Source organism: Podarcis erhardii (assembly GCF_964252035.2).
Source record: "Podarcis erhardii genome assembly, chromosome: 8".
Lineage (NCBI taxonomy): Eukaryota > Metazoa > Chordata > Lepidosauria > Squamata > Lacertidae > Podarcis > Podarcis erhardii.
In genome coordinates this window covers 36,830,371-36,855,637 of record NC_138499.1, presented here as the reverse complement: position 1 = coordinate 36,855,637, position 25,267 = coordinate 36,830,371, and the positions used below count along the sequence as shown (strand labels likewise).

General features: G+C 40.5%; 1 protein-coding gene across 5 annotated transcripts in view; it reads right to left on the bottom strand.

Moving 5' to 3' along the window:
- The window catches only part of ASPH (aspartate beta-hydroxylase), a 101,431-nt gene that overhangs the window by 36,823 nt on the left and 39,341 nt on the right, over positions 1 to 25,267 (bottom strand). For 4 of the 5 annotated variants that reach the window (XM_081874203.1, XM_081874200.1, XM_081874204.1 and 1 more), the window contains 11 exons: positions 24,609 to 24,689; positions 23,553 to 23,699; positions 22,300 to 22,350; positions 20,695 to 20,751; positions 18,996 to 19,040; positions 18,029 to 18,076; positions 16,302 to 16,340; positions 15,095 to 15,136; positions 14,412 to 14,444; positions 13,568 to 13,612; positions 11,771 to 11,821 (listed from right to left, as the gene is read on the bottom strand). In XM_081874203.1, coding sequence (XP_081730329.1) covers positions 11,771 to 11,821; positions 13,568 to 13,612; positions 14,412 to 14,444; positions 15,095 to 15,136; positions 16,302 to 16,340; positions 18,029 to 18,076; positions 18,996 to 19,040; positions 20,695 to 20,751; positions 22,300 to 22,350; positions 23,553 to 23,699; positions 24,609 to 24,689 — 639 coding nt within the window. Of the gene's footprint in view, positions 1 to 1,353; positions 3,547 to 11,770; positions 11,822 to 13,567; positions 13,613 to 14,411; positions 14,445 to 15,094; positions 15,137 to 16,301; positions 16,341 to 18,028; positions 18,077 to 18,995; positions 19,041 to 20,694; positions 20,752 to 22,299; positions 22,351 to 23,552; positions 23,700 to 24,608; positions 24,690 to 25,267 lie in introns of those variants that run through there. The other variant, XM_081874205.1, reaches the window with a different exon arrangement.

Here is a 25,267-nt window from a genome sequence, read left to right as displayed (position 1 = left end):
AAGCGGCTTATCAGCGGATCAGCTGATAAGCGGCTTAGGAAAAGGGGGGGAAAGGGGGGGAAACCCGCAGGAACTCGCAAGACATTTTCGTCTAGCGGGTTTTCCGTCTTGCGAGGCGTTCGTCTTGCGGGGCACCACTGTATCTTACAGTACATCTGTACTGCCCCTGTCAGGACTCAATAGCCTTTTTATGTTCAAGACAATTATGTAATGTGTTATTTCCCAACTACCTTTAGCCTATTAATTAATTCACATTATATGGCATGTGTGACAAACGAATCTTAGTCCCATCCCCCACCCCCACCCCACCCCCATACATTTCGAGATTTTGCCTCTTTTTTGCTTTGCGTTTTGGTGCTAACCACTTTTCAGTTCCATTGTAACATCTAACATCCTGTGAAGCAAATTCAGGAGGTTAGTCACATGCATCTGCTGCAGTAAAAACAGAGAGCCTTGTGGTACCTTAAAAACTAACATATTTATTATGTCATAATATAGATTTTAGTCTTTAAGATGCCAAAAGACTCTGTGTTGCTCATGTGAAGTAAGTTCCTCTGGTTATGTTAAATTATCTGTCTCAATTCTATCCATAGTATAACACAGGGATATGGTGGAAGTAATATAACCAGCACCATGGTGCCTTAAAAGACTTCATGATGGCTCATGAATCAACTCTAGTTCTCCTCTCCTCCTGGCTCACTACAGTGGTATCTCGGGTTAAGTACTTAATTCGTTCCAGAGGGCCGTTCTTAACCTGAAACTGTTCTTAACCTGAAGCACCACTTTAGCTAATGGGGCCTCCCGCTGCCGCCATGCTGCCAGAGCGCAATTTCTGTTCTTATCCTGAAGCAAAGTTCTTAACCTGAGATACTATTTCTGGGTTAGCAGAGTCTGTAACCTGAAACGTATGTAACCTGAAGTGCATGTAACCCAAGGTACCACTGTATAAGCCTCCCAATCACTAAAGCATTTAGGAACATCTAGGGACAGTTACTGGTACAAGCTGCTGTATTGAAACAAAATCCACCATCAGCTCCAGATATTGCCTTAGCACATACACTGTGAACCTACACACTAAGGAGGATACTAGCCCGCCTCTGTTTCATAGTGAAAGGTAAGAGGTTATGATAAAACTGGTGAACACTTCAGAATAAAAAAAGATTGCAAGCATATAAACTGTAGGAGTTTATATGCAGATATAGGACATACATGAATTCACATTAAGCTGGTTTTAACCACCAGTTCTGCATAATAAAATAACTAGTGATTTCAAATGGTATAAAGAAGACACAAAAGTGTTATTGAAGAGAGATGTTTTGTCAGCGATTTGGAAAATAATGACTGCACCAGTGAAAAGGTTCTTTTGTACTTTATTGCAACCTATCATTACACAGAAGAAAAAGTTCATCTTTTAAAAGTCCCCGTTACCTTGCCCCCATGGCACACTTGTGTAAACATGAAAATTATGTAATTATAAGCATTTTAAGAACTTGATCACAGCATAATAATTTTCTCACTCCAGCAGCCTAAAAATATATTGTCGCTATTGTACAAAAACACAATCCTATTTTTCTCGCATGTCCTTAAAAATATGGCTTTATAAAAAATTATTGCTCTTCCACTTAGAAATATGCAATTCTTTCATTTTATTTATTCCTTAAATTTATATACCACCCTTCCTCCCCAAGGAGTCAAGGGTGGCAAACACATCAATGATAAAACAATACTTTGCCTCAATTGGTATTAACAGAACTAGAGGACTATTGCTTCCTGAAAAGTATGAATGGCATGATCCTTCCTGTACAGTCTCCCATTCCCTGAACTGGCCTAGTGTAATGCCTGTGGGTGCACAGCTTGTGGTGGTGAGAACAAGGCTCTGTTATATTTTATGGGAATCATTCATGCACAGATGCATTACCCATGTGGGAAGGGAATATGCTCACAGAAATCTAGGATATATGCTACATATAAACTATGTAGACCTCTCAATATATTGGATTCCAACCCAAGAAAAATGCATCACATTTCTCCTTACTCATGTTTCTACATTAAAAAAAATTAAATCTAATTATCTCCAAGTGCTGGCTACAGTTCACAAGTCAAAGATTCCACAACAATCCTAGTGAATACCCATTGACTTCAATGCTACTTAGTGTTTCCAACTGATATATCAGATTAAACTGAGATTATCTTTCTCAGAGCAACAGCATTAAAATGAGAACTATTCCTGAGCCAAAAAAGGATAAAATAATTAAAGTAATGTGAATCTATTGTAATGGAACAGCACCATGCAATAGTTATCTATAGCCCTAACTTTTTTTTTTAAGTTTACCTTCATTTATGAGCAAAATAAGGATTTTATTAATAAATACTGATTTATATTTATAATAAGCAATTTTTGGTAAAGAATATTTGTTGAAATCAATCATATTCTGACTCATTAGATAGACTCATCAGATAACTACAACCCTTGCCTCAGAATAATCCCATTTATTTCAGAGGGGCTACTGTTGATTAAGCAGTTGTGGGAATACAGTTTAGGTACTTATGCCTATATAACTGCTGACAAACAGTGCATTACAATGGCAGGTCTAAGGGCAAATGAAAAATAAAATCAAAAAACAATTAAGCCCAAGTGGATTTTCAATGTAAGCTCTGAAAAAAAACAAGATTGCTATGGAATTCTTCAGTGTTCATCAGAAGTGGTGGTTACAACAATAACGTTTGTGTGTAGTGTAATTAGTTAAGTAATTCTGTAGATATGTCCATCATTAAGGTGTTTGCTACACCTGAACATAGATTAAAGTGAGCTGAGCTCAGCTAGAATAATTACTAACCAACAAGTATAGGTCCAAGCCAAAATTTCACAGCTCTATTTTAGTAGTGTTTGCCATAAAAGAATGTAAATATATCACAATGCTATTTGATCACATTTTAAAACTTTGCTAACTAAGATTGCTTCCGAATTTTAATGTATCCACAGATATATATATATTAAAATCTTAAATCATTTGTTGCTACATTATAAATAGCATATTACAGTTATGTGAACGACACATGTAAAATTCAGATACTACAACCTCTTGGTCACTAGTAAGGGAGAAAATAAAAACATGTATATTAAAAGCTACAAAATGTTAAAAATGTATATTGGGGTTCTAAATATATGCTAATGGTATACTAAAATGTGAACTGAGTGCTACACATTTTCAGAGAGTTTCACAAGTGATGCGTAAATAGTTTTTTTGCATCTACAAATTGAATGAAAAGTCTGCATTGACCAGAATATATATTCAGTTTAAAAATCGTGTTCTATTTCTGGCTAATACCATATTAACAACATCTACATGAGATGCAACTTAAATGGGAAAGTCTCCTAGCATCACTTGTGAAACACCTTTAGTGTTTCTCCCTCCACCACAAGTTTCTCAACTGCTTAGTTAATTACGGCATAAAGTCTATAACAAACATCTGTTCCCATTGTGTAGAGAATGGTTTAGGCTGGTCCTCCTGCTGTAGGGACAGTCTTTTTGAAGCTTTAAGTATCTGAAAAAATAAGGGGAGATCTAAATTAGAGGACCAACCATGATACAAATTATTTTTAAAAATATTCTTTATTACTAATATGCAACTTTGTAGCAAAGGAATTTGGTTGTACCTTCTATTAAAACTGTATTAGTTTTAGACACAAAGTTGCTATCTAATAAAGAGAGGAAGCAACAGCAGACCTTCAAGGACAGCCTTTTTGAGCAAGAAAACAAGAATCTCTTCCCCCACTACACACATACGCACACCATACATGAGGATGTACCTAGGGGATGGCCAGATTGGCCCCTGCCAAAGGTGCAGGTCCAAGGAAGCGCAGAAATCATACCTCTCCACTCTGGCTCAGAGTGGTAGGAGTTTGCCCACTCTCCTTGCCAAGGGTGCAAGGGAGCCTAGGTACGCCTCTGACCATACATACATATTATGAGAAAAATGCATTACTATAATGAAAGCATACTTGTAGAGTAAGAACTCTCTACTCCCTCACAATGAGGGCTCGGCCATTCAGTGTTAAGGATGGAAGGGCAGATTTGCTTACACCCCAACACTCTACAATTGCAGTATTTTACTTCTCTGCCTTGCAAGAAGGGTAACTGGCAACCATTCACTTATATGGGAGAAAGTGAAGACATAACATAGAGATAACCCCAGGGTGGAGGCTAAACCAAGCATTATCTATCTGCATAGCTCTTCATCTACATGGTTCCATCCTGGGTTGTTATATGTATGTATTTGGAACAGGGCAGAGGAAAATTTATGCTGGTCCATCTGATATAACATCCTGTACAATCCTGTGGGGTCAATTGCAGTTATTGCACATTGGGTGGGCCAAACACACACACAGTTGTGGCCTGTTTCACATTAGACGCAACAGTATGGATAAAGAAAAGGCACTGAATTTGAAGGCAGCGCTAGCCACTTATTACAAAATGGGAGCTACAGTGTGCTTTACTACTATGCCGCTCGCATAGGGACAGGTGCTGCTTGCCCCAATTAAATGGTCATCTGACTTGCTGTGCCTATAGAACTGCTACTTCACATGCTGCAGGAGAGTGCCATGACCACCACACCCAATATAAATTTAACTGGATGAATCTCTATTCTGTTAATGTTGCCCTTATCTTCGCCATCACAATCTTAGCCTTATGTTTGACTCCAGTTGCCAAATTCTTTTTATTTTCAAGATGCATTGTCTGCTGCTTACACATTCATAACTTTGTTACAATCACAATTTTTTGTACTCTCTCACTTTCTGTTAGATATTGTCCTCTTCATATCCACCTTCCATTTCTACCTTCCTACTAGAAACAACCTTTCCTTATAATAATAATAATAATTTATTATTTATACCCCGCCCATCTGGCTGAGTTTCCCCAGCCACTCTGGGCGGCTCCCAATCAGTATTAAAAACAATACAGCATTACATATTAAAAACATCCCTGAACAGGGCTGCCTTAAGATGTCTTCTGAACATCAGGTAATTCTTTATCTCTTTGACATCTGATGGGAGGGCGTTCCACAGGGCGGGCGCCACTACCGAGAAGGCCCTCTGTCTGGTTCCCTGTAGCCTCACTTCTCGCAATGAGGGAACCGCCAGAAGGCCCTCGGCGCTGGATCTCAGTGTCCGGGCTGAACGATGGGGGTGGAGACGCTCCTTCAGGTATACAGGACCGAGGCCATTTAGGGCTTTAAAGGTCAGCACCAACACTTTGAATCGTGCTCGGAAACGTACTGGGAGCCAATGCAGATCTCTCAGAACCGGTGTTATGTGGTCCCGGCGGCCACTCTCAGTCACCAGTCTAGCTGCCGCATTCTGGATTAATTGCAGTTCCCGGGTCACCTTCAAAGGTAGCCCCACGTAGAGCGCATTGCAGTAGTCCAAGCGTGAGATAACTAGAGCATGCACCACTCTGGCGAGACAGTCCGCGGGGAGGTAGGGTCTTAGCCTACCAGGTGGAGCTGGTAGACAGCTGCCCTGGACACAGAGTTAATCTGCGCCTCCATGGACAGCTGTGAGTCCAAAATGACTCCCAGGCTGCGCACCTGGTCCTTCAGGGGCACAGTTACCCCATTCAGGACCAGGGAATCCTCCACACCTGCCCGCCTCCTGTCCCCCAAAAACAGTACTTCTGTCTTGTCAGGATTCAACCTCAATCTGTTAGCCACCATCCAACCTCCAACCGCCTCCAGGCACTCACACAGGACCTTCACCGCCTTCACTGGTTCTGATTTAAAGGAGAGGTAGAGCTGGGTGTCATCTGCATACTGATGAACACCCAGTCCAAACCCCCTGATGATCTCTCCCAGCGGCTTCATATAGATATTAAAAAGCATGGGGGAGAGGACAGAACCCTGAGGCACCCCACAAGTGAGAGCCCAGGGGTCTGAACACTCACCCCCACCACCACCTTCTGGACACGGCCCAGGAGGAAGGAGCGGAACCACTGTATAACAGTGCCCCCAGCTCCCAGCCCCTCTAGACGGTCCAGAAGGATGTTATGGTCGATGGTGTCAAAGGCCGCTGAGAGATCCAGCAGAACTAGGAAACAGCTCTCACCTTTGTCCCTAGCCCGCCGGAGATCATCAACCAGCGCAACCAAGGCAGTTTCAGTCCCATGGTGAGGCCTGAATCCCGATTGGAAGGGATCCAAATGGTCCGTTTCCTCCAGGCGTGCTTGGAGTTGTTCAGCAACCACCCGCTCAATCACCTTGCCCAAGAATGGCAGATTTGAGACTGGGCGATAGTTGGCCAAATTGGCCGGGTCTAAAGATGTTTTTTTAAGAAGCGGTTTAATGACCGCCTCTTTCAGCGGGTCTGGGAAGGCTCCCTCACAGAGGGAAGCATTCACCACCCCGCAGATCCCATCGCCCAGCCCTTCCCGGCTCGCTTTTATCAGCCAGGATGGGCAAGGATCAAAGAGACAGGTGGTCGGTTTCACTCGTCCAAGCAGCCTGTCCACATCCTCGGAGGTAACAGATTGGAATTGATCCCATGTAACAGGACCAGACAGAACTCTAGCACTCTCCCGCCCTGGCCCTGCTCCCACGGTGGAGTCTACCTCCTTCTGAATCTGAGCGATTTTATCTGCAAAAAACTTTGCAAAAGCATTGCAGGAGATCTTGGGGTCCCTACCAGGCCCCGGTGGTACAAGTGGTTCTGATAGATTGCGAACCACCTGAAAAAGTCTCCTGCTGCTGTTTTCTGCAGATGCAATGGAGGCGGTGAAGAAGGCCCTCTTCGCCGTCGCCATTGCCACTTGGTAGGCTCGACGTTGAGCTCTAACCCGTGTCCGGTCTGATTCAGAATGAGTTTTCCGCCACCGGCGCTCTAGCCGTCTCAACGATTGTTTCATCACCCTCAGCTCCGGGGAAAACCACGGGGCTGTCCGGGCTCCATGCAATCGGAGAGGGCGCTTCGGAGCCAGACAGTCAATAGCCCTGGTTAACTCCGCATTCCAGCGGGCCACCAGGGAATCAGCTGAAAGGCCATCAACTTGGGATAAAGCATCCCCTACCACTCTCTGGAAGCCAATTGGATCCATTAAGTGGCGGGGGCGGACCATCCGAATCGGTCCCACCTCCCTGCGGAGGGGAAGGGTTGCAGAGAAGTCCAGTTGCACCAGGAAGTGATCTGACCATGGCACTTCTTTTGTTTCGCTTTTAGTTAATGTCAGATCACCAGCATCCGTAGAGGTAAACACCAAGTCTAAGGCATGTCCGTGGCTATGAGTTGGGCCAGACTTATTCAGGGACAGCCCCATGGAGGCCATGCTTTCCACGAAGTCCCGAGCGGCCCCTTGTAAGGTCGTGTCGGCATGGATGTTAAAATCCCCCAGGACAACCAAGCTAGGTGTCTCCAGGAGCATATCCGCCACGACCTGAAGCAGCTCGGGCAGGGAATCCTTGGTGCAGCGGGGAGGTCGGTACACCAATAGGAATCCTGTACTGCCCCTATTGCCCAACTTCCAGAACATGCACTCAGAAAACTGGGTCTTCCCAATAGGATGCCTGGTGCAGACTAATGACTTCCTAAAAATCACTGCAACCCCCCCTCCCCGCCCACATGACCTGGGTTGCTGTGCGTAAGAGAAACCTGGTGGGCAAGCAGCGGCAAGGACAGGCCCATCTGCTTCATCCAACCAAGTCTCTGTTACACATGCCAGATCAAATCCTCCATCCATGATCGAGTCATGGATGGCAGTGGTCTTATGAATCATTGACCTGGCATTGCACAGCAACACTTTCAGGTCATGTGGGTATCCCTTGCTGATTCTAGTATCCATCCGGTCAGGACCAGACCCGGAGGCAGGAATAGTCCTCAGCCAACGACTAAACCTGCCTCCTCTGTAATGACACGGTCTGGTCTTAGCGTAACTCCTCCTCCTACCCGTGATCACTTCTCTATTGCTTCTCTCTCCTTTTCAACTCTCTTCTCAACAGCCAAGCCTTTATTTCCAATCCATTCTTTATTCGCTTTAAGCTCATCCATGGGCATCCAAAGGATTTTTTCCCCAGAGGCAGCAGCAAAGCAAATACTCCAAACAAATGTAACTAGTATGAGAGAACAGGCCTACAATTTCTAGAAGACCTAGGCCTGCATCTGATGAACTTGTATTCCATACATTCCATCTGTTGCTTCTGATGGCTAGACCTGGCATCCAGACACTTTTTGATGACCACTCAAACCAACAATTATTTCCCTGGCTCAGCTAACCCCCACCAAGCCTTAATTCACACACACACACACACACACACACACACACACACACACAACAACACCAGCACGTCAGAGTAACAACAAAGGTCTATATTTCAGGGTTGTTATAAAGTACTATAACTCCCCATACTTTTCAGCATATTGATATAAACACTGGATTACATTGTGCATACACTCAGCCATAGTGTTCTGCGTCCCCTCCCCTGGCTTGCAGTAAGGATAAAACAATGATAGGTTTTAGCTGCATTGAGATTTCTTTTTTAATGTTGACAAATGGGAAGGGGCACTTTTTTGGTATTAAATAAAACCTGAGTTAGAAAGATCACAAACTCCTCTTTGTTGCTAACTTTTCTTTTTTAGTTGACTCCCCAAACTCAGATACACTAAAATCCTGGATACATGAATGGCTCTCTATGAAGAAGCAACCATTTTTTACATCATAGAAGCCTTAAAAACCAACCAACAAGTTTCTTCACTAGACTCTAGCCCAGGAGTAGTCAACGTAGTATCCTCCAGATGTTGCTGGACAATAACTCCCATCATTCTCAACTATTTGGCATGCTGGCTGCAGCTTATAGGAATTGTAGTCAAACAACATATGAGGATACCATGTTGGCTAGATCTGTTTTCTTAATGCCACTCATTGCTATGACTTCATTCACTGGCAATCATGCTAGTTTACAAAACAAGGAAAACAGTGCTTACATATTTTGCCTCGTATCTCTGGTTCAACAATAGTAGCCTTCTTTTTTAGTCAATGAAAACTGGAACTCTGATGATTGTGGCACTTCTGTAGACTTTCCTACTTCCCTTGCAGTCATCCATGAGTTCACCATATCTGCAAATCTAATGTTACCTGATGATCCCCAACTCTATTTTGCAGCAGCAGCATTTATTTCCAGAGTATTTACCACATGCTACTCATTAGTCCACCACTGACTTTACTTTAGAAATGCCTGATGGATCAAACTCATGTAGCCAAGCATTCTTTTGTCATAGTAATCAACCAGATGCCTATGGGATGCCCCAAAGCATGAACGGCACACAACAGCAATCTCACCACTGTGATTCCCCAAAACTGGGACTCAGAGGTATTTTTCCCCATACTGCTCTTTTAAAATTTAACCTGAGCCCTGCAGGCAAAGGCTTTTATTATCTCAACTATGCCTTGGAATAGTTTTTAGAATATTCCATTTCCCCAAAAACAAAAAGTAGGGTTAAATGCTGAAATAAAAACAAAAAAGAAACAGAAAGCAATGTGCTTCACAGAAGCCCAAAGCTATGAGTATTTCCATCTACCACTTAAGAATCTGGAAATTTGCAGCTGTGATCAAATCCCTTTGTATTTACTCATTCTGACGCACTAAAAACATATTGAGGACGGAAATGAAAATGTTAGCACCTGTAATAATGCTTTGGTGCTAATCTAATGCCATCATTTTATGGGATGCAAAGTATCAGTTTAGTGTGTGAGAGGCATGAAATACAAAATCAAATTTCTCCCACATTTGGTGTTGATAAGCAGTCACTGCAGCTGTGTTGCTGGCAATCTTTTCACATCAAAATATTATGTCCCTCTTTGCCAGGAGGTTTAGACTTGTGCCTTTGTGTCAACTCCATTTGACTGAAGATGTACCTGGAAAGCTGACTGTTTATTCCAAGTTGCAGGCTACAGGTCTCTATTGCCTGCAACGTGTTCCTGAATCCAGATCCTGCCAAGTCATGATACCACATTCTGGGAGTAAGGCAATACTAGATAAAGCAAGGTGAAGGCAAAGCAGACGCAACACATGGTGGGTCTTGATATGAGCAAGATACAGCAGTGGTTGCAAAGTCCCTTTTTTGCCCTAAACAGAAAAGAAGCCCAACTCAGAAGCTTTCGTAAGGTCAAATGTCAACATATGACCTTTTCTGTCGTGTTGCTGTTAAAGGAGCCTTACCCATGTGAGCCAGAGACTTCCAGAAACAGTAGCAGCCACCACATGCATCTCCTTGGTGGTTATAAACAAACTCTGCGACAGAGATATGTATACCTGCTTTCTTCTCACAATCCAGAGACAGGGCTTGAGAAGACATTTATTATGGATGTGAGTCACTCACTGTTGTTTTCTACACCTTTATTGGATCTTATTAGAAGCTCCTGCAGCCAATCGGAAGCCACGGAAGCTGCGTTGGACGATTGGGTTCCAAAGAACATTTGCAAACCAGAACACTCACTTCTGAGTTTGCGGTGTTCAGGACCCAAAACATTTGAGTCGCAAGGGGGGAAAAAAAGGCTTGGCCAAGCTATAACAAAGGCGGCATTTTTTCATCTCCGCCAAGCTAAGCAGTTGGCTCCTTATCTCTCCCGCCCTGACCTAGCCACTGTGATCCACGCGACGGTCACCTCCAGACTGGATTATTGTAACTCACTCTACGTGGGGCTGCCCTTGAGACTGACCCAGAAACTCCAGCGGGTGCAGAATGCCGTGGCGAGACTCCTTATGGGGTCTTTGCTGTGAGATCACATTCATCTGGTACTATACTAGCTGCACTGGCTCCCGGTGGAGTACAGGATCAGGTTTAAGGTGCTGGTTTTAACCTTTAAAGCCCTATACAGCCTAGGACCCTCGTACCTACGGGACCGCCTCTCCTGGTATGTCCCACAGAGGAACTTATGGTCTGCAAATAAAAACATCCTGAAGGCCCCAGGCCACAGAGAGGTTAGGCTGGCCTCAACTAGAGCCAGGGCTTTCTCGGCTGCGGCTCCAATCTGGTGGAACACTCTGTCACATGAGACTAGGGCCCTGCGGGACCTGACATCTTTCCGCAAGGCCTGCAAGACAGAGCTGTTCCACCAGGCCTTTGGCCAGGGCGCAGCCTGACTCCCTCCTCTGGCAATCTGCACAGAATTTTGCTTAACGGTTGCCATCAATTTGATTTTAGCTAATTTTTATAATGAAATGTTTTTAGAATGTTGGATTATTTGATTGTTGTTAGCCGCCCTGAGCCTGGCTTCGGCTGGGGAGGGCGGGATATAAATAAAATTTATTATTATTATTATTATTTGCTAGAACCTAAGCCAGCCCACTGTCAGGTGAGGAGCCAGCTTGAGCTGGCACAGCAAAGCAAAAAACAACCCAAAAGTCCAGAGCTTTTGGCCCTTTGCCCTGGATGGGTGGAACTAGTAGAACGTTGAATGTAGCATGGGCTCTGCCACTATAATCATCCCACGAGCCAGGTGACCCCAAATTAGGGCTGCCTTTTAAAAGCATTTTTAAAAGCTTTTAATTTATTGTAAAATAAATAAGTAGATAAATGAATATAGGCTAATGAACTACGATGTGCATTTCAGTTTCTAAGAAACTGAATTAATAAAATAGTTCTGCTCACGACATATTTTTATATATTGTAACAGAAGTAATCAGAAAAAGTATGTGCCCTGGGTGAACAATTCTGGGCACACTCATATATAAGCACCATTACATAAACAGGTTTTAGCATGGTATGACAAAATAATGTACAAACCTGTCTCATGCGGTTGAGCAGTCACATGATCTTCTGTATGTTCTCGGTCATCTATGGTTAACAAGTTGGAAAAACGTATGTTATCTTATACTGTGTATGCGTGTGCTATTATTATTACTAATAATAATTTCTACTAAACAAATTGATACATTTTATATAAACCAAAATATATTCAGGCTGATTTTGTAGTTATACAGACATAATTAAAGAAATAAGATAAATACAAGCTTAAATACTTTTTTAAAAACCAGCAGTGATTGCTTGAACTTTAAGGATGATACAGAGCACATAGGTTGTCAAATTGTACATTACAGCATAAGTGTGTGACACAGATATAAAATACAGCATTCTCTTCTCTCTTGTTTTCCCCAAGCATTTTATTTTTAACACGTACATCATAAAATACTCTCTTATTTTTTAAGCCAAATATCTAAATATTTATGAGCTTTGAGCTATCATAGCTGGATATTTCAGCTACAGTATTTTCTTTAAAATAGTTTTGACTTCTGAAATGAGCAAAGCAAAGAAAATGAGTGGTTTAATGGAGTCATATACCAACACTTGAGTCCTTAAAAACAAACAGATGTTTGTTCCAAAGGCAAGGCAGATTCAACATAACAGCTATGGTTTGGCAGTGTACTCCATTCTTAAAGATGTATGCCCTCTTCCAGTGATATCCATACATGTCTCCTTAAAGTAACTTTGAAAGAGTGAGCTTCAATAAGACAAGAAAAGGCTGTACTAAAGCATGTTCAAGTGCAGAGGATGTCAAAACAAAATTGCTAAGCTGGCTGGTAGAGTGGACTCTGTGATTTTCCCTATCTATGGAGTATGAGATCAAATACAACAGAGGAATGCCCAGCAGACATCCAGGAACCAAAAAGCTCAAAAAGGATAGGTAGCTGACCACAGAATCCTCAACTTCAGCTGGAACTTCACATTTAGGAGTGACCTTGGTCTCCACAAAATAGCTGCAAAGCAGCAGGGGTGGGTGGGTGTTATTTGAAACAGTAAAATGGTGGGTAGAATGGAGTGATTAACTTTCATCCCACTTGCTGCTTTTCCCCAGTGACATACACACACATCGAGAAACATGGCTGGGTAAAAAATGGGTGAGAGGAGCGTGTTACAGGGTAAAAAGAGAGATGGCAAAGAGCCCTTTTCCTACTTTTAATTGCACCCTCCACCGCCACTATGTAGGTGGTTATTCTTGAATTCTAGTATGTATCCCTGAGATTAGCATAATTCAGAGTCTAGATGCCTATGTTATATGGTATGAGAAGGCAAAGGGAAATCAGGTTCACAAATATCCTAGTAACCTTCCTTGCCACACTTGAGACAGGTAGCTTTAAAAATGGGGGACAGGTTTGATCTCTTCTATCTCCTCCTGACAGAGAAACTTAATATTCACTTTTCCCCGGACAGCAAAGAGATACTAGCAAAAATAGCCTTAATACATTTCTCAGTACTTCTCACAGGACACCTTATGGGTCCATACTGATTTGTGATTATTTGAATTCACAGAAGCAAATGTCAAAGTGACATGCAAATATGTAGTATATAAATACATTCAGAGCTTTTAAGATCCAGATGTCTAATTTTTTATCAATACATTCAGTGGTTAAAAACCATCATCTTATACAGTGAAGTTTCTTAGCAGTTCTCTGACCGGTATTCCTTTTATTCCACACATGAACAGCAGATAAAAAGTGCTTTCATGAATTACAGAAAGATAACTTTAATAAAAGTTATACTCAAGTTAGTTTCTCCCACCTTGGTTAATTCATGCAAACGTACCTGACTGAACTTGTTCAGTAGCAGAATGTGGAACAACTTCTTCATCTATGGGCACATAAAAATGAATTAGATAACATGCTGTTAGAGTAGCAACCAAATTAAACTAACAAAAACAACACCTCAGAAAGAACGAGCATGCACAATTATTCCCTTATATGACAGATGCAGGAAAAATAATGTTTGCACAGAAATGGAAGGCCTAAGTAGCAGCCGTTACTAATGAGTGGATAGGTAAGGAATGGGAATTTGCTTTAATTATTAAACTGACATACTTCTGAGAAAAGAAGAAACAGGTCAAAGACAAAATGACATTATAACAAATTGGATCCTGGCAACTGAGTACTGCTGAAAGAGCTTTTAGCTCTAAAAGATACCTTGCGGATTTGCAACATCCTAAAATGGGACTATTGTGCTTGAATCATGCTTGTGGGTTTCCCAAAGGCATCTGGCTGGGCACTGTGAGAAAGAGGATAATAGATTGCTCACCTCTTCTTCCCTTTGGCAAATGACTGTACTGTTGAAATGGCGATGAGATCGCACTGGCCTATTTATTCTGAATGTTTGTATGTGATGCCAATAAAGGTTTGATGATGAGAAGAGGATGCTGGACTAGATGGGCCACTGGCCTGATCCAGTAGAAGCAGGCTCTTCTTATGTCCTTTAATAATTATAATGGTGATAATGATTATGATTATCATTAACAGCAGAAGCTGCTAATTTATAAAGGTAATTATACACAAATATGGGGAATTTATAGAAATCATGAAATCATAAGCTTTGGATTTAAAAAGGATTCTTAGGGCTGATTCCTAATAAGATGGAATGAACCATTTTTTATACTCACTTTCATGTGTTTGATCAGTGCTCTCAGTTGGCTCTGTTAGATATATAATACATATAATAAATAAATCACAGCCTTTATAAGACCAAAACTAACAATATAAAGAGTAATGTGTACACAAACTGTAATTTAAGACAGAGCTAGGACCTTTATAAGCAGGAGAAAGAAACCTTACACTTTAGTTCTCAGACTCCAAAATACCTATTCAGACAACACAACTGAAAATCCCTTCAAATGTGACAAAATGCTTATGTGGAAAGTATTGCTGTTTAGGAAACAATAAAGTTAGATGTGGATTGGTCATCACATGCACACTTCTGTATTTCTCTTTGTGTATGCATACTGACTGACACATCCATGACTGACTCTGCCTCCCTACAATGTAGATACTGTACACAACGTACAGCAAATAAGAAAAATACAATAATCACATTGATAAGGCAGAGATAAAGGTCCCACAACATTTCCTATTTGGCTGTGCTGTTTCTACAACATTGTTTTCATATTTCAAGTGGACTTGAGAGGCCAACATTGCAGCTGCTGCTGCTACTAAAATGGGCATGTTTATTTAATCCAGCAATAAGCATTAGTTTTGCAGCATAATTCTTCTCACCACCACCACCCCAAGTTAATAAATGAATATATTCATTTATAGATAAATGATGATAAAATGAATATATGCTTACCTTGCATATTTTCATAATAATGTTCGGATAACAGTTCTCCATCTGAAAAGAGAACAATGTTGTGATATAGTTCACAAGAAAATGTATTCTTTTTTGGCACCTGCTGAAAACATTCTTATTTAGATAAACCTAGCCAGATGTTTAGAAAGTTAGTATGAGTTTTTATTTGTTTTAATCTATTTTATTGTGGTTTTAACTTTCTGTATGTTTTAAATTATGGTTGTAAAAAGTGATAATTTTATGGTTTTATCTTTTTTAAAACCACTTCGAGGTGAGTTTTTTCTACAATAAAATGGTATATAAATTTTATGAAACAAACAAAATATTGTGCAGGCCTCTTTGATTAAGAAAAAAAAAAGAATCCAGGTCCATACTATGTAAATTAAAGAGAATGACTCCAGACTTTAAAAAAAATGTGGTTGGAACTCAGGGGTCTGGGGACAGAATAGACTGATGGAGTAGAGAAGCCACCCAAGGCTGCATTTTGTCAACAACAACAAAAGAGAGAAAAAAAATACAAAACCTGTCATTAGGGTTCTTTTCTACATATTTATACATAATGTGTAGCTAGACCCTTAGAGAGTATCAATTATAGGAGTTGCATCAAAGGAATCAATGTCTATCACTAACCAGACTCGTGCTGACAGCATTCAGTTTTTCCTGAAATTGCAGGTTCTTTCAGCTTCTAGGAGAGGCCTGGGGAACCCTACAATTCTATGATTCTGTATAGCCTGCAGGCCTAATTATGCCCACCAGGCCTCTGCATTAGGCTGCCAGAGCTCCCCATTTGGCCCAGCCATACCCATCTACCCTATACTTGATATTATATATAAGGAATGCAAAAGCCTGGGCTCAGCTTTGCAAGGGGCTCTGCAAGACCATGTGGGTAAAAAATGTCACCCAATGTCACTGTAGCAACTTTGTCCGCAACAACTATGGTAGAGAACTGTTTAGATCCATTTCCCCATGCCTGTTTGAGAAGAGAACTTTCCTTGCTGTCAGTTCAGATACAGAGCAAATACATAATTTGCTACTATTTATATGTTCAAAAGTGCAGAATAACTCATTATATATATATGTTTAGTTCACCTATACGTAACTCATGCAGGACATGACTTGCTCAGTGTGTGCACTAAAACAGCAAAGAAACAGGTAAGGAAAACCATTACTGCCAAGTTATTATTTTTCATAGCCACAGTCAATTTACCTGTATTCTGAGCTTCAATAAATTCTTCATTTTCTAATTCTTAAAAAAAAATACATAATTAAAATTTAAAAACTGGAATGCTACAATGGTTATGAGTTAATAAAGAAAAAAGTAACAAAATCACAATTTCCTTTGTCAGATTAATTAGCATATATGCTAGAAAAAGACTTGAATACATAAGTTTTTAAAGGACTGTGATTTGCAAAGCAGTTTGTCTTAATCACTGTGTGTGTGTGTGAGAGAGAGAGAGAGAGAGAGAGAGAGAGCGCACACACATAAGTTGTAGTGAAGTGGACTAGCTGCCTGCATAAGAGTAGGGATCTCAAATGAAGTTGGAAGCACACTGAGAGGGGGAGAGATGCACTCACAAATTTATGGTGACTGGAATGCCCCCTTCTCTAGTGTTGAACAGCACTGGACATTCCAGAAACTATGGCCTGGTGTTTTCAAACACTGGGACATCATCAAATAGTTCTTAGTGACTGAATCAAGAAGATCTCAATGGGCTGGCAAAGCTTGTAGAGGGCCCCTTCAGATAGGTGGATCAGATGGAGGAAAGGGAAAGAAACTAAGACTGCAACCCTAAACACACTTACTAGAGGTAAAGCTACTGAAGGCAACAGGCCTTGCTGCTGAGTAAACATGGACAGAGAGTGAGGGAAGAAGAAAGTATCTGCTTTGGGGGCAAGTTGCTTGAGAAGGTAGGGTAGGACAGCTTCAAGCATGATCAAATGAAACTGATTATCTGGGCACGTTTCAATCCAGTTTCAGACCTGGTTTTGGAATCAAAATTCGCTTGTCCAGATCAACTTTGAGATTTATGTTGTGAATAAATAAAAATAAATTTTAAAAATGACCTTTGTCAGGAGAAATTTGTAGGGGAAATTCAACCCTGTTGATTCTCCCTGACCTCTCAGCAGCTTTTGATACCATTAGTCACAGCTTCTTTCTGGACTGCCTTTGGGGTTTAGGAGTCTTGGGAGATGCTTTGTGGTGATTCCACTCATACCTCTGAGAGTAATCAAATCAGTGACCTTTTGCATGCAAAGGTAGTTCTCTGTCACTGAGCAATATTTTATGTTCGGGACAGAGAAAGAAAAGGTTCCCCAACGATCACATATTTCACTATAACACACACGACTTATTTGTTGCTGCTTAAAGCTTAACATTTTTGTAAGGCACAAGGAATGATTTGCATTTCATTGTCAGTTTTTCAAAACTTTAAAATACAGCTAGAAAAACTGATTCATCTATGGCCCTTTCACACAAGCCAAGCTGTCTGCTGCTTCTTTGAGGTGACATTCTATGTGCATTATATTTATTTATTTATTTACTTACTTACTTACTCATTTACCCATTCATATATAATTTAATCATAAAGTATCCAAGAGGTGAGAAATAGCAAATTATCATAAAAATGATATAATATAAATGTAAAACTGTTCAGCCATGGTAAAATATGGCTGAGTCACACATAGATACCACACATGTGGGTAGGGAAGCAGAAAGCTTTCCCCACAACCCAATCCAGAAATGCAGGCATTAATCAGCTGAGAAAGACATGAGATCAACTCCAACCCATAACTGCAATATTTATACACACAGTACAGCCATACTGTTACAGCAACATGTTATAAATGTGAGGACTTTCAAACGATATTACAAATGAAGTATAAAAACAAATGTCCTGCTCTTAATCACAGTTACTATAAAGTCACACAACATACCATGTTCATCCACATAGTCCTGCTTTTCTGTGTCATGTGAATAAGGTTCTGCAAGTAAAGAGACTGTTAATGCATGCAATAAATCTACTGTCACATATTATTCTTAAGAATTCACATCTTACTGCTTTTAATCAGCATTTAACTGGGAAGTCAATATAGCAAGCAACATGGAAGGCAAGGGCAAACTGAGTAGCTCACAATGTCCCAGAGGGCTTGGATACGTGCCTTGTGTAGGTCAAGGTGCATGTGTACAGGCAATGGTGGAGGTATTAATAGAAGGAGTAGAGAAAGGGGAGCAATCTGGGAGGAAGAAAATTGAATAGCCAGAGAGGAGAGCAGAGTGCCACATTAGTTAGAAAAGAAAGAGAAGAATAATCCATTAAAATCACCACCGCCACTTCTGGTTCCCTTCCCCTATCAACCATCAAATCAGAGATCACATCTTTTCTATTGACTGAACTGGAAAAGACATGGATCTGGGGCTGTCCAGCATTGCCAGGGATCTGAGGCACTGATACTTATGGATCCTCATAATTTATAACAGGGATTACCTCAAAAGTACAAGTTGCCTCTGTATACATAGATGTGCTATGTGATTTGTTGGTGGTATTACTGTAAGCATTAATTTGATTGCGGTTTTTCAGGGACCCTTGGTAAAATCATACAAATTCAAGAGGATCTGTTTTAATTCTACTGGATCTGATTTTTTTACTCGTACGTAAAAGAAAAGTATGTTTGGCTGTGTGTATGCATGTGCTTTCTTTCAATTTGTCTGTTGGGGGCAGGTCTGACCCAGGAAGAGGGGTGAAAAAGGAACCAGAAGGGACAGTACCTACAGCATTCTTTCCAGATGTGCCAGAGGCCCAAAAAGGTCGGCAACCCCTGCTCTGTTGGGTAACATAACCTGACTTTTAAATTAAGTAGAATCCAACTGTAAAATGCAGGTATTTAGACTTCTGTGTAATACCTGTGTTATGATCCAGAGCATCCTCTAGATTTAGTTCTGTGTCATCTGTGGAAGACAGACAAAAATATGTTTTCATTTGTGCAAATCAAAGTACATGTTTCTATACAGCTGGTTGACTGATTGGATGAAAGAGGAAGGAATCAGGACTGCACTAGGTCTCCTACATTCAATTTAACATATTAATCATATCTGCAAAGAGGCCTGCACTTCTAAATTTATGTTTTGCAGATTATGTGTTTGAGTCTACGTAAGTTAGCCTCATACGGCAGAATTCAATGGAGGAGTTCCATTCTAAGTTTCTACTTAGAACTACTTAGTTGGATATGGCCCTCTGCATATAGGCATTATAGGATACAAATGTGATATATAAACCAACTACTACTACTACTTATTATTATTAATAATATATTGATGCATATACCATTTTAGTGTCATAGTGTATAATTTGTATTATGCCCTCATACATCACCATCATTTTCTTAGCATACTAAATCAGCATTTTTATTGTACAAATTGTTCCAAAGCAAAACAGAAATGAGTAATAAAGAACAGGCCTCAAGCATCACACATCACTTATGAAAAGCACATGCCCTGACCATCTGACAGTCAGATGCCATTTCCTCTTTTCATTAGTTTCAATTAAAAACCTTTCTTAAAACAGATAAAGAAGCTATCAAGAGGAACCACTTTCAAATATTAATCATCCTTCTTCCCCTTGTTTCTTATTGCAGCAATTAGATTGCCAGTTATTATTTTAAGGATATTATTTATAGTTGGAGTCACTCTTTCAATCAAAGTCCTTAGTCATCGATGGAAATAAAAAACATTTTTGCCTGTGGTCTCACCAAAGATACAGTAGTAATACTATTTGGTTACCTTAAACATAGTATAATAGAGGAAGATACATAAATGTCTACTCATTTTCTAACAGACACAATTACAATATGTCAGAACTGGAAAAGCACCAGGAAAGTTTCTTGGGTAGTCAAAGTCTGGGATACGGCATGCATGATGGAAGTTCACAAATCTGATTTGAAGTGAAATAGGCATCAAGAAAATGTTTTTATGGAAGAAACTGAATTTGTTTATTTCTTATTGGAACAAAGTAAAAATATAAGACTCAGTGAATCCATATTATTTGCTGAGCAAAAGTTAATAGTATGAAGTGTAGGTGAAATAGTTAATAAGTAACGTAAGATTCTAACTTTTCTTTTTCTTTAGCATTTATAGAAATATTTAACAGTTTGAGAATGTGAGTATATAAAAATATTAATAATGTATTATAATAGTATTTTATTAATATTTTGGTATTAACTGTAACTGCTGCACTGCAATGTATTTCACAAATAAATATATACACAAATTAAAATAATAATTTATAGGAGCACAAGGAGCTTTCACTGCTATAAGCATTATTTTTAACCCTCTTCTGGGATGCCTTTTTGTCTCACAGACGGGCATTTTAAATGCACATTGTGCATTTATTTTAAAGATAACAGGAATGCAGTATCAACAGCCTACCAAGACAAAAGACAAGCTTTCCTTGATCTAAACTATGTGCACATTTGCAGACAAGCTTTCCTTGATTTAAACTATGTGCACATTTGCAGTTCCATTGCTCGCAAGGTTGGTTAAACATAGAGAAACAGACACACTCTATATAACCTATTACTTCTATGTGAATAATAATCAGACAAACCTTGGCCTTCTGGTTCATATGTAGCTTCTTCCGTATGTGCATGATATTCATATGTATCTGAAAATTAGAAGTTCACATTAAATCACAAGAAGCTATTGATACTGTTGTCAAGGCTGGTGGGTTTAAATTAGTTTGACTAACTAGTTGTTCAGTCCCTGCTCCTGCCAACCTAGCAGTTCGAAAGAATGCAGTGCAAGTTGATAAATAGGTACTGCTCTGGTGGGAAGGTAAACAGCGTTTCTGTGCACTGCTCTGGTTCACCAGAAGTGGCTTAGTCATGCTGACCACATGACCCGGAATCTGTACACCGGCTCCCTCGGCCAGCAAAGCGAGATGAACACTGCAACCCCAGAGTCATCCACAATTGGACCTAACGGTCAGGGGTCCCTTTACCTTTAACTCAAGATTGATTGGAAAGAAAGTCATACAACTATAACTGGGAATGCCCAGCTTTTATCAACACTAGCCATGAAAAGTTTGGAGTAGAAAATTTTCCCCCAGGAACAGATTGTCAAAGAAAGTAATAATAGATATTACCTTAAAATATTTAATAACTGGTAAATAGCAGGATTCTGTGCATGTCAATTCAGAAGCAAGTCCCTTTGCATTCAATGGGGCTTGAACTCCAGTGTAGTTTGTGTATAGAATTTAAGCCTAGATGAACTAATGAATGCACATAGATTTCAACAAGTATTATGAAATACAATATATTTTGATCAGAACAGCTATCTTCAAATATTTTGATCTGGCATTTCATTAAACCCCTCTAACATGGGACCCACTTGTATATTTTTTTCTCTCTGATTCTCTATCTTTCTTTTCCTCTCTCCCCTTTGCTCTATTGATCTTTATTCTCTATGTATGGACATCTCATCCCTACTTGTGGGTTTTCCTTTACTGGATTCTCTCTACCCAAACTACAGACAGGCGCCGTAATCATGTTCCTCTGCGCAGAGCTTCACATAACTGTTGCCTCAAATGTTAGCACATAAACAGAAATTTATCTGTCACTTATCTGTCATTTATCTCCCAAAAGGACCTTACAAAGACCTCAACCTTGATGGAATCTTATCTTCAGATCTGCCAAATCAAAAAAAGGCAGCTTGCCATAGCCACTTTAACATTGGTCTTTCTAGTTAAGACTTATTAGGATTATACACTGTGAATGTACATGAACCATGCTTCCCTCAAATGTCGAGTGAGTTGCCTATGTATGGCATCTTTGCCCTGACTAGTATTTCTCCATCACCTGGCTGAGAAGATGCATTATTTAAATAACATAAAATGTGAAATGGTATTGAATCATGGCAATCTGTCTTAGGTAAAGTTCCAGGTAGGTAGCTGTGTTGGTCTGACGCAGTTGCAATAAATAAAAAATTGTCCAGTAGCACCTTAGAGACCAACTAAGTTTGTTCTGGGTATCTTCTTCAGATACAATAGGTAAAGTTGTGATCCACTTAGGTGAGGTTGAAAACCAACACTTTAGAAAATTCCATCCTATAAACCATCTCTCCCATTAAATTTGCAAATATTTAGGATCAGTTCACAGACACATGTTCATCACCTGATACATCACTTCACAGATATTATGAAAAGCAGACATACCATGACTGTCATCTGTGTCTGGCTCTCCTGGTTGATAGTCACTTGGAGATTCTGAAATGAAAAATAAGGGAAATATTTGCTTTTTGAAGATACATAAAACATTGTATTCAGTGTAACACTAGGAAAAATATTTCGTCAGGCACTTCTCCCTCTATATGTCTCCTAAAGCTGTTCGGTGATTTTCCCCAACCTTCCAGAGCACATTTGGGGACAGGGCAGGGCTTGTGGGAGGTAGGGGAGAATAGAGCAAGGAAAGCTCATTATGCTATTGCAAATACTTTGTTGAATACCACCTACTGCTAAGTTAAAATACTGTCAATTTTCAGAAAAGTGCCCAATTAATCTAACAGTTTTTTGACACATATGCTTGGAGTAGACATAATCCTAGAACTAGAATGTAAGGACTGGAGTAGACCACAGAACCATTTGTGCTGTTCTTCAATACTTCTTTTATTGCAAGTGAATTTCCTCATGCCTCCCTGCATCTTGGTTTGAGCATCATCAATTCAGGTTAAAATGAATCCAGGCATACTTCTAAATATTTTGAACATCCTGATAAAACCACAATTTTCAGGATCTTAGGCTTCAGGTTAGATGTATGCCTAAATACAAGAACATGGGAGGAATTCATGCATGAGAGGGGGAAAGCAGAAGGAAGGGCACACATGATGCTGCAGTCTTCTTCCATTCACTAAACTTTCCTTCCAATTATGTCCAAACTGGGTCACAATACAGTATACAAGTCATTTAAAACAGACTTGATGATATACTACGTTCGACTGAACTGAATGAACTCAAAGACATATATTTATTCCATAAAAGTCTAAGTAAAATATCTCACCACCTTCTTAATCTCTTTCTAAAAAAGAAAAAGAACACGCTGAATACAGTGGTGCCCCGCAAGACGAACGCCTCGCAAGATGGAAAACCCGCTAGACGAAAGGGTTTTCCGTTTTGGAGGCGCTTCGCAAAAGGAATTTCCCTATGGGCTTGCTTTGCAAGACGAAAATGTCTTGCAAGTTCCTGCGGGTTTTCCCCCCTTTCCCCCCCTTTTTCTAAGCAGCTAAGCCGCTTATCAGCTGATCCGCTAAGCTGATAAGCCGCTAAAAGCCGCTAAACCGCTAATAGCGCTAATCCGCTAAGCTGTCAATGGGCTTGCTTTGCAAGACGAAAAAAACGCTATACGAAGAGCCTCACGGAATGGATTAATTTCGTCTTGTGAGGCACCACTGTACTCTTAAAATTTCAGGTACCTTCATAGTCAGATTCTGGTGTTTCTAATACTTCTGGCCCTTTATCTTCAAGGTCTCCATCATAGACATCCTGTTCTGTGGAAACTTCAGGTGTTTCACTATTCTCCTCCTGAAAATCTGTTTCTTCATCCGCTTCATTTATTTTTTCTTAAAATGTTAGAAAAACAGCATATCAGCAGAACAGTCTCAATTGCATTCTGTAATCACCGCCCTTCTAAACAGATCATTGGTACAATCCAAACACATTTAAGGCCCACTGGGTTGGATCCAGATGGAATTTTGCTAACTGGATGCTCCCGCTGGAGGAAGGGGAAGGACACCATTTTTTGAGACCCCCGCTTCCTCAGACAGCTCTCTGTGCACCTTGAAAATCTGTTCCAGAGTATTAGGAGACCCTGAAGAACAGTATGGGAAGTTGCACAGGGGACTACTCATTTATTATTATTATTACATTTATTTCCTTCAAGGAACTCAAGAAAGCTACACAGTTCTCCCCCTCTTCATGCTATCCTCACAATAACCCTGTGTAGTAGGCTAGGCTGAGAGACAGTGACTGGTCCGAGGTCCTCCAGTGAGCTTCATAGCATAGTGGGGATTTGAACCCTGGTCTTCTAGGTCCTGCCAAAAATCGTCTTCTTCCCCTTTTCCAGTAAAGTGGAATGAAAGCCTCTGCTGGACTGGAGTCCCATCTGCAAATGAAGGAGCCCTTCTGCTTGTGGAGGGAAATGTCCACATCTAACCTACTAGTTTAAAATTACTCCTTTCACAGAAATCAGTGGATCTTAAGAGTGCTTAGCTCTGATATTGCGCCTCAAGCATTTACTGTTATTATGGGATAATTCTATAAACTGGTATCATTGGACAAACATGTGAGGGGCAGGTCATTAGCCACTACAGTCATTGTTCCATTTTGGAAAGCAAACAGTTATTTCCAACCAGCAGCGAGAATGTTTTGAAAGATCGGTAACTAGCTACATACAATTTTTAACTGATCAAAATAATTGGTTAGTTCTAAAATTTCTTTTTAGAAGTTCATGGGAAAATATTCATTCATACCAAACTCTGATTCAAGAACTTGACGTAGCAAAGTGTCCATTTCATCTTCCTCTTCTGGTTCTGCTTCAGCACTCTTGTGTTCTACATTATTTTAGAAAATATATCAAAGGTCAGCAGAAAGAAGAGACTGAACTCAAAAACCAGAAAACAAATACTTTTAGGGAAAGTAAACATGTTTACCTATGGACTTGGGTAAACGCGATATATGGCATTTTTATTCAGGCTTTTTTTCATATATAGGTGACTCCCCACTTACACAGGGGAGCCTGTGCTGGCCCTCTGCACACATAAATGAAATGCCCTTAAGTGGGAAGCACCCCACTGCACCTCTGACTCACCAGGAGACCCTCCCAGAGCTCAAAGAGGACATCCTTTTTGGGCCAGGGAAGGTCTCCCTGCAAGCTGGAGGCACAGCAAGGCTTTGTTGAGGCCCTTCAGGTCTCTTCCCCTACTTCTGGGTTCCTGATACAATGCATATGCGCAGTCACACATGACGTGAGGGTGGTGCCTGTACATGTCACAAACATGTACCCACAGAAGCTGGTGGACTCTCCTACATTGAAGGTTTTTAAACAGAGATTGGATACCTATCTGTCAGGGATTTTTTGAGCTGTGATTCCTGCATTGCAGAGCATTGGACTAGATAACCATTGGCTATC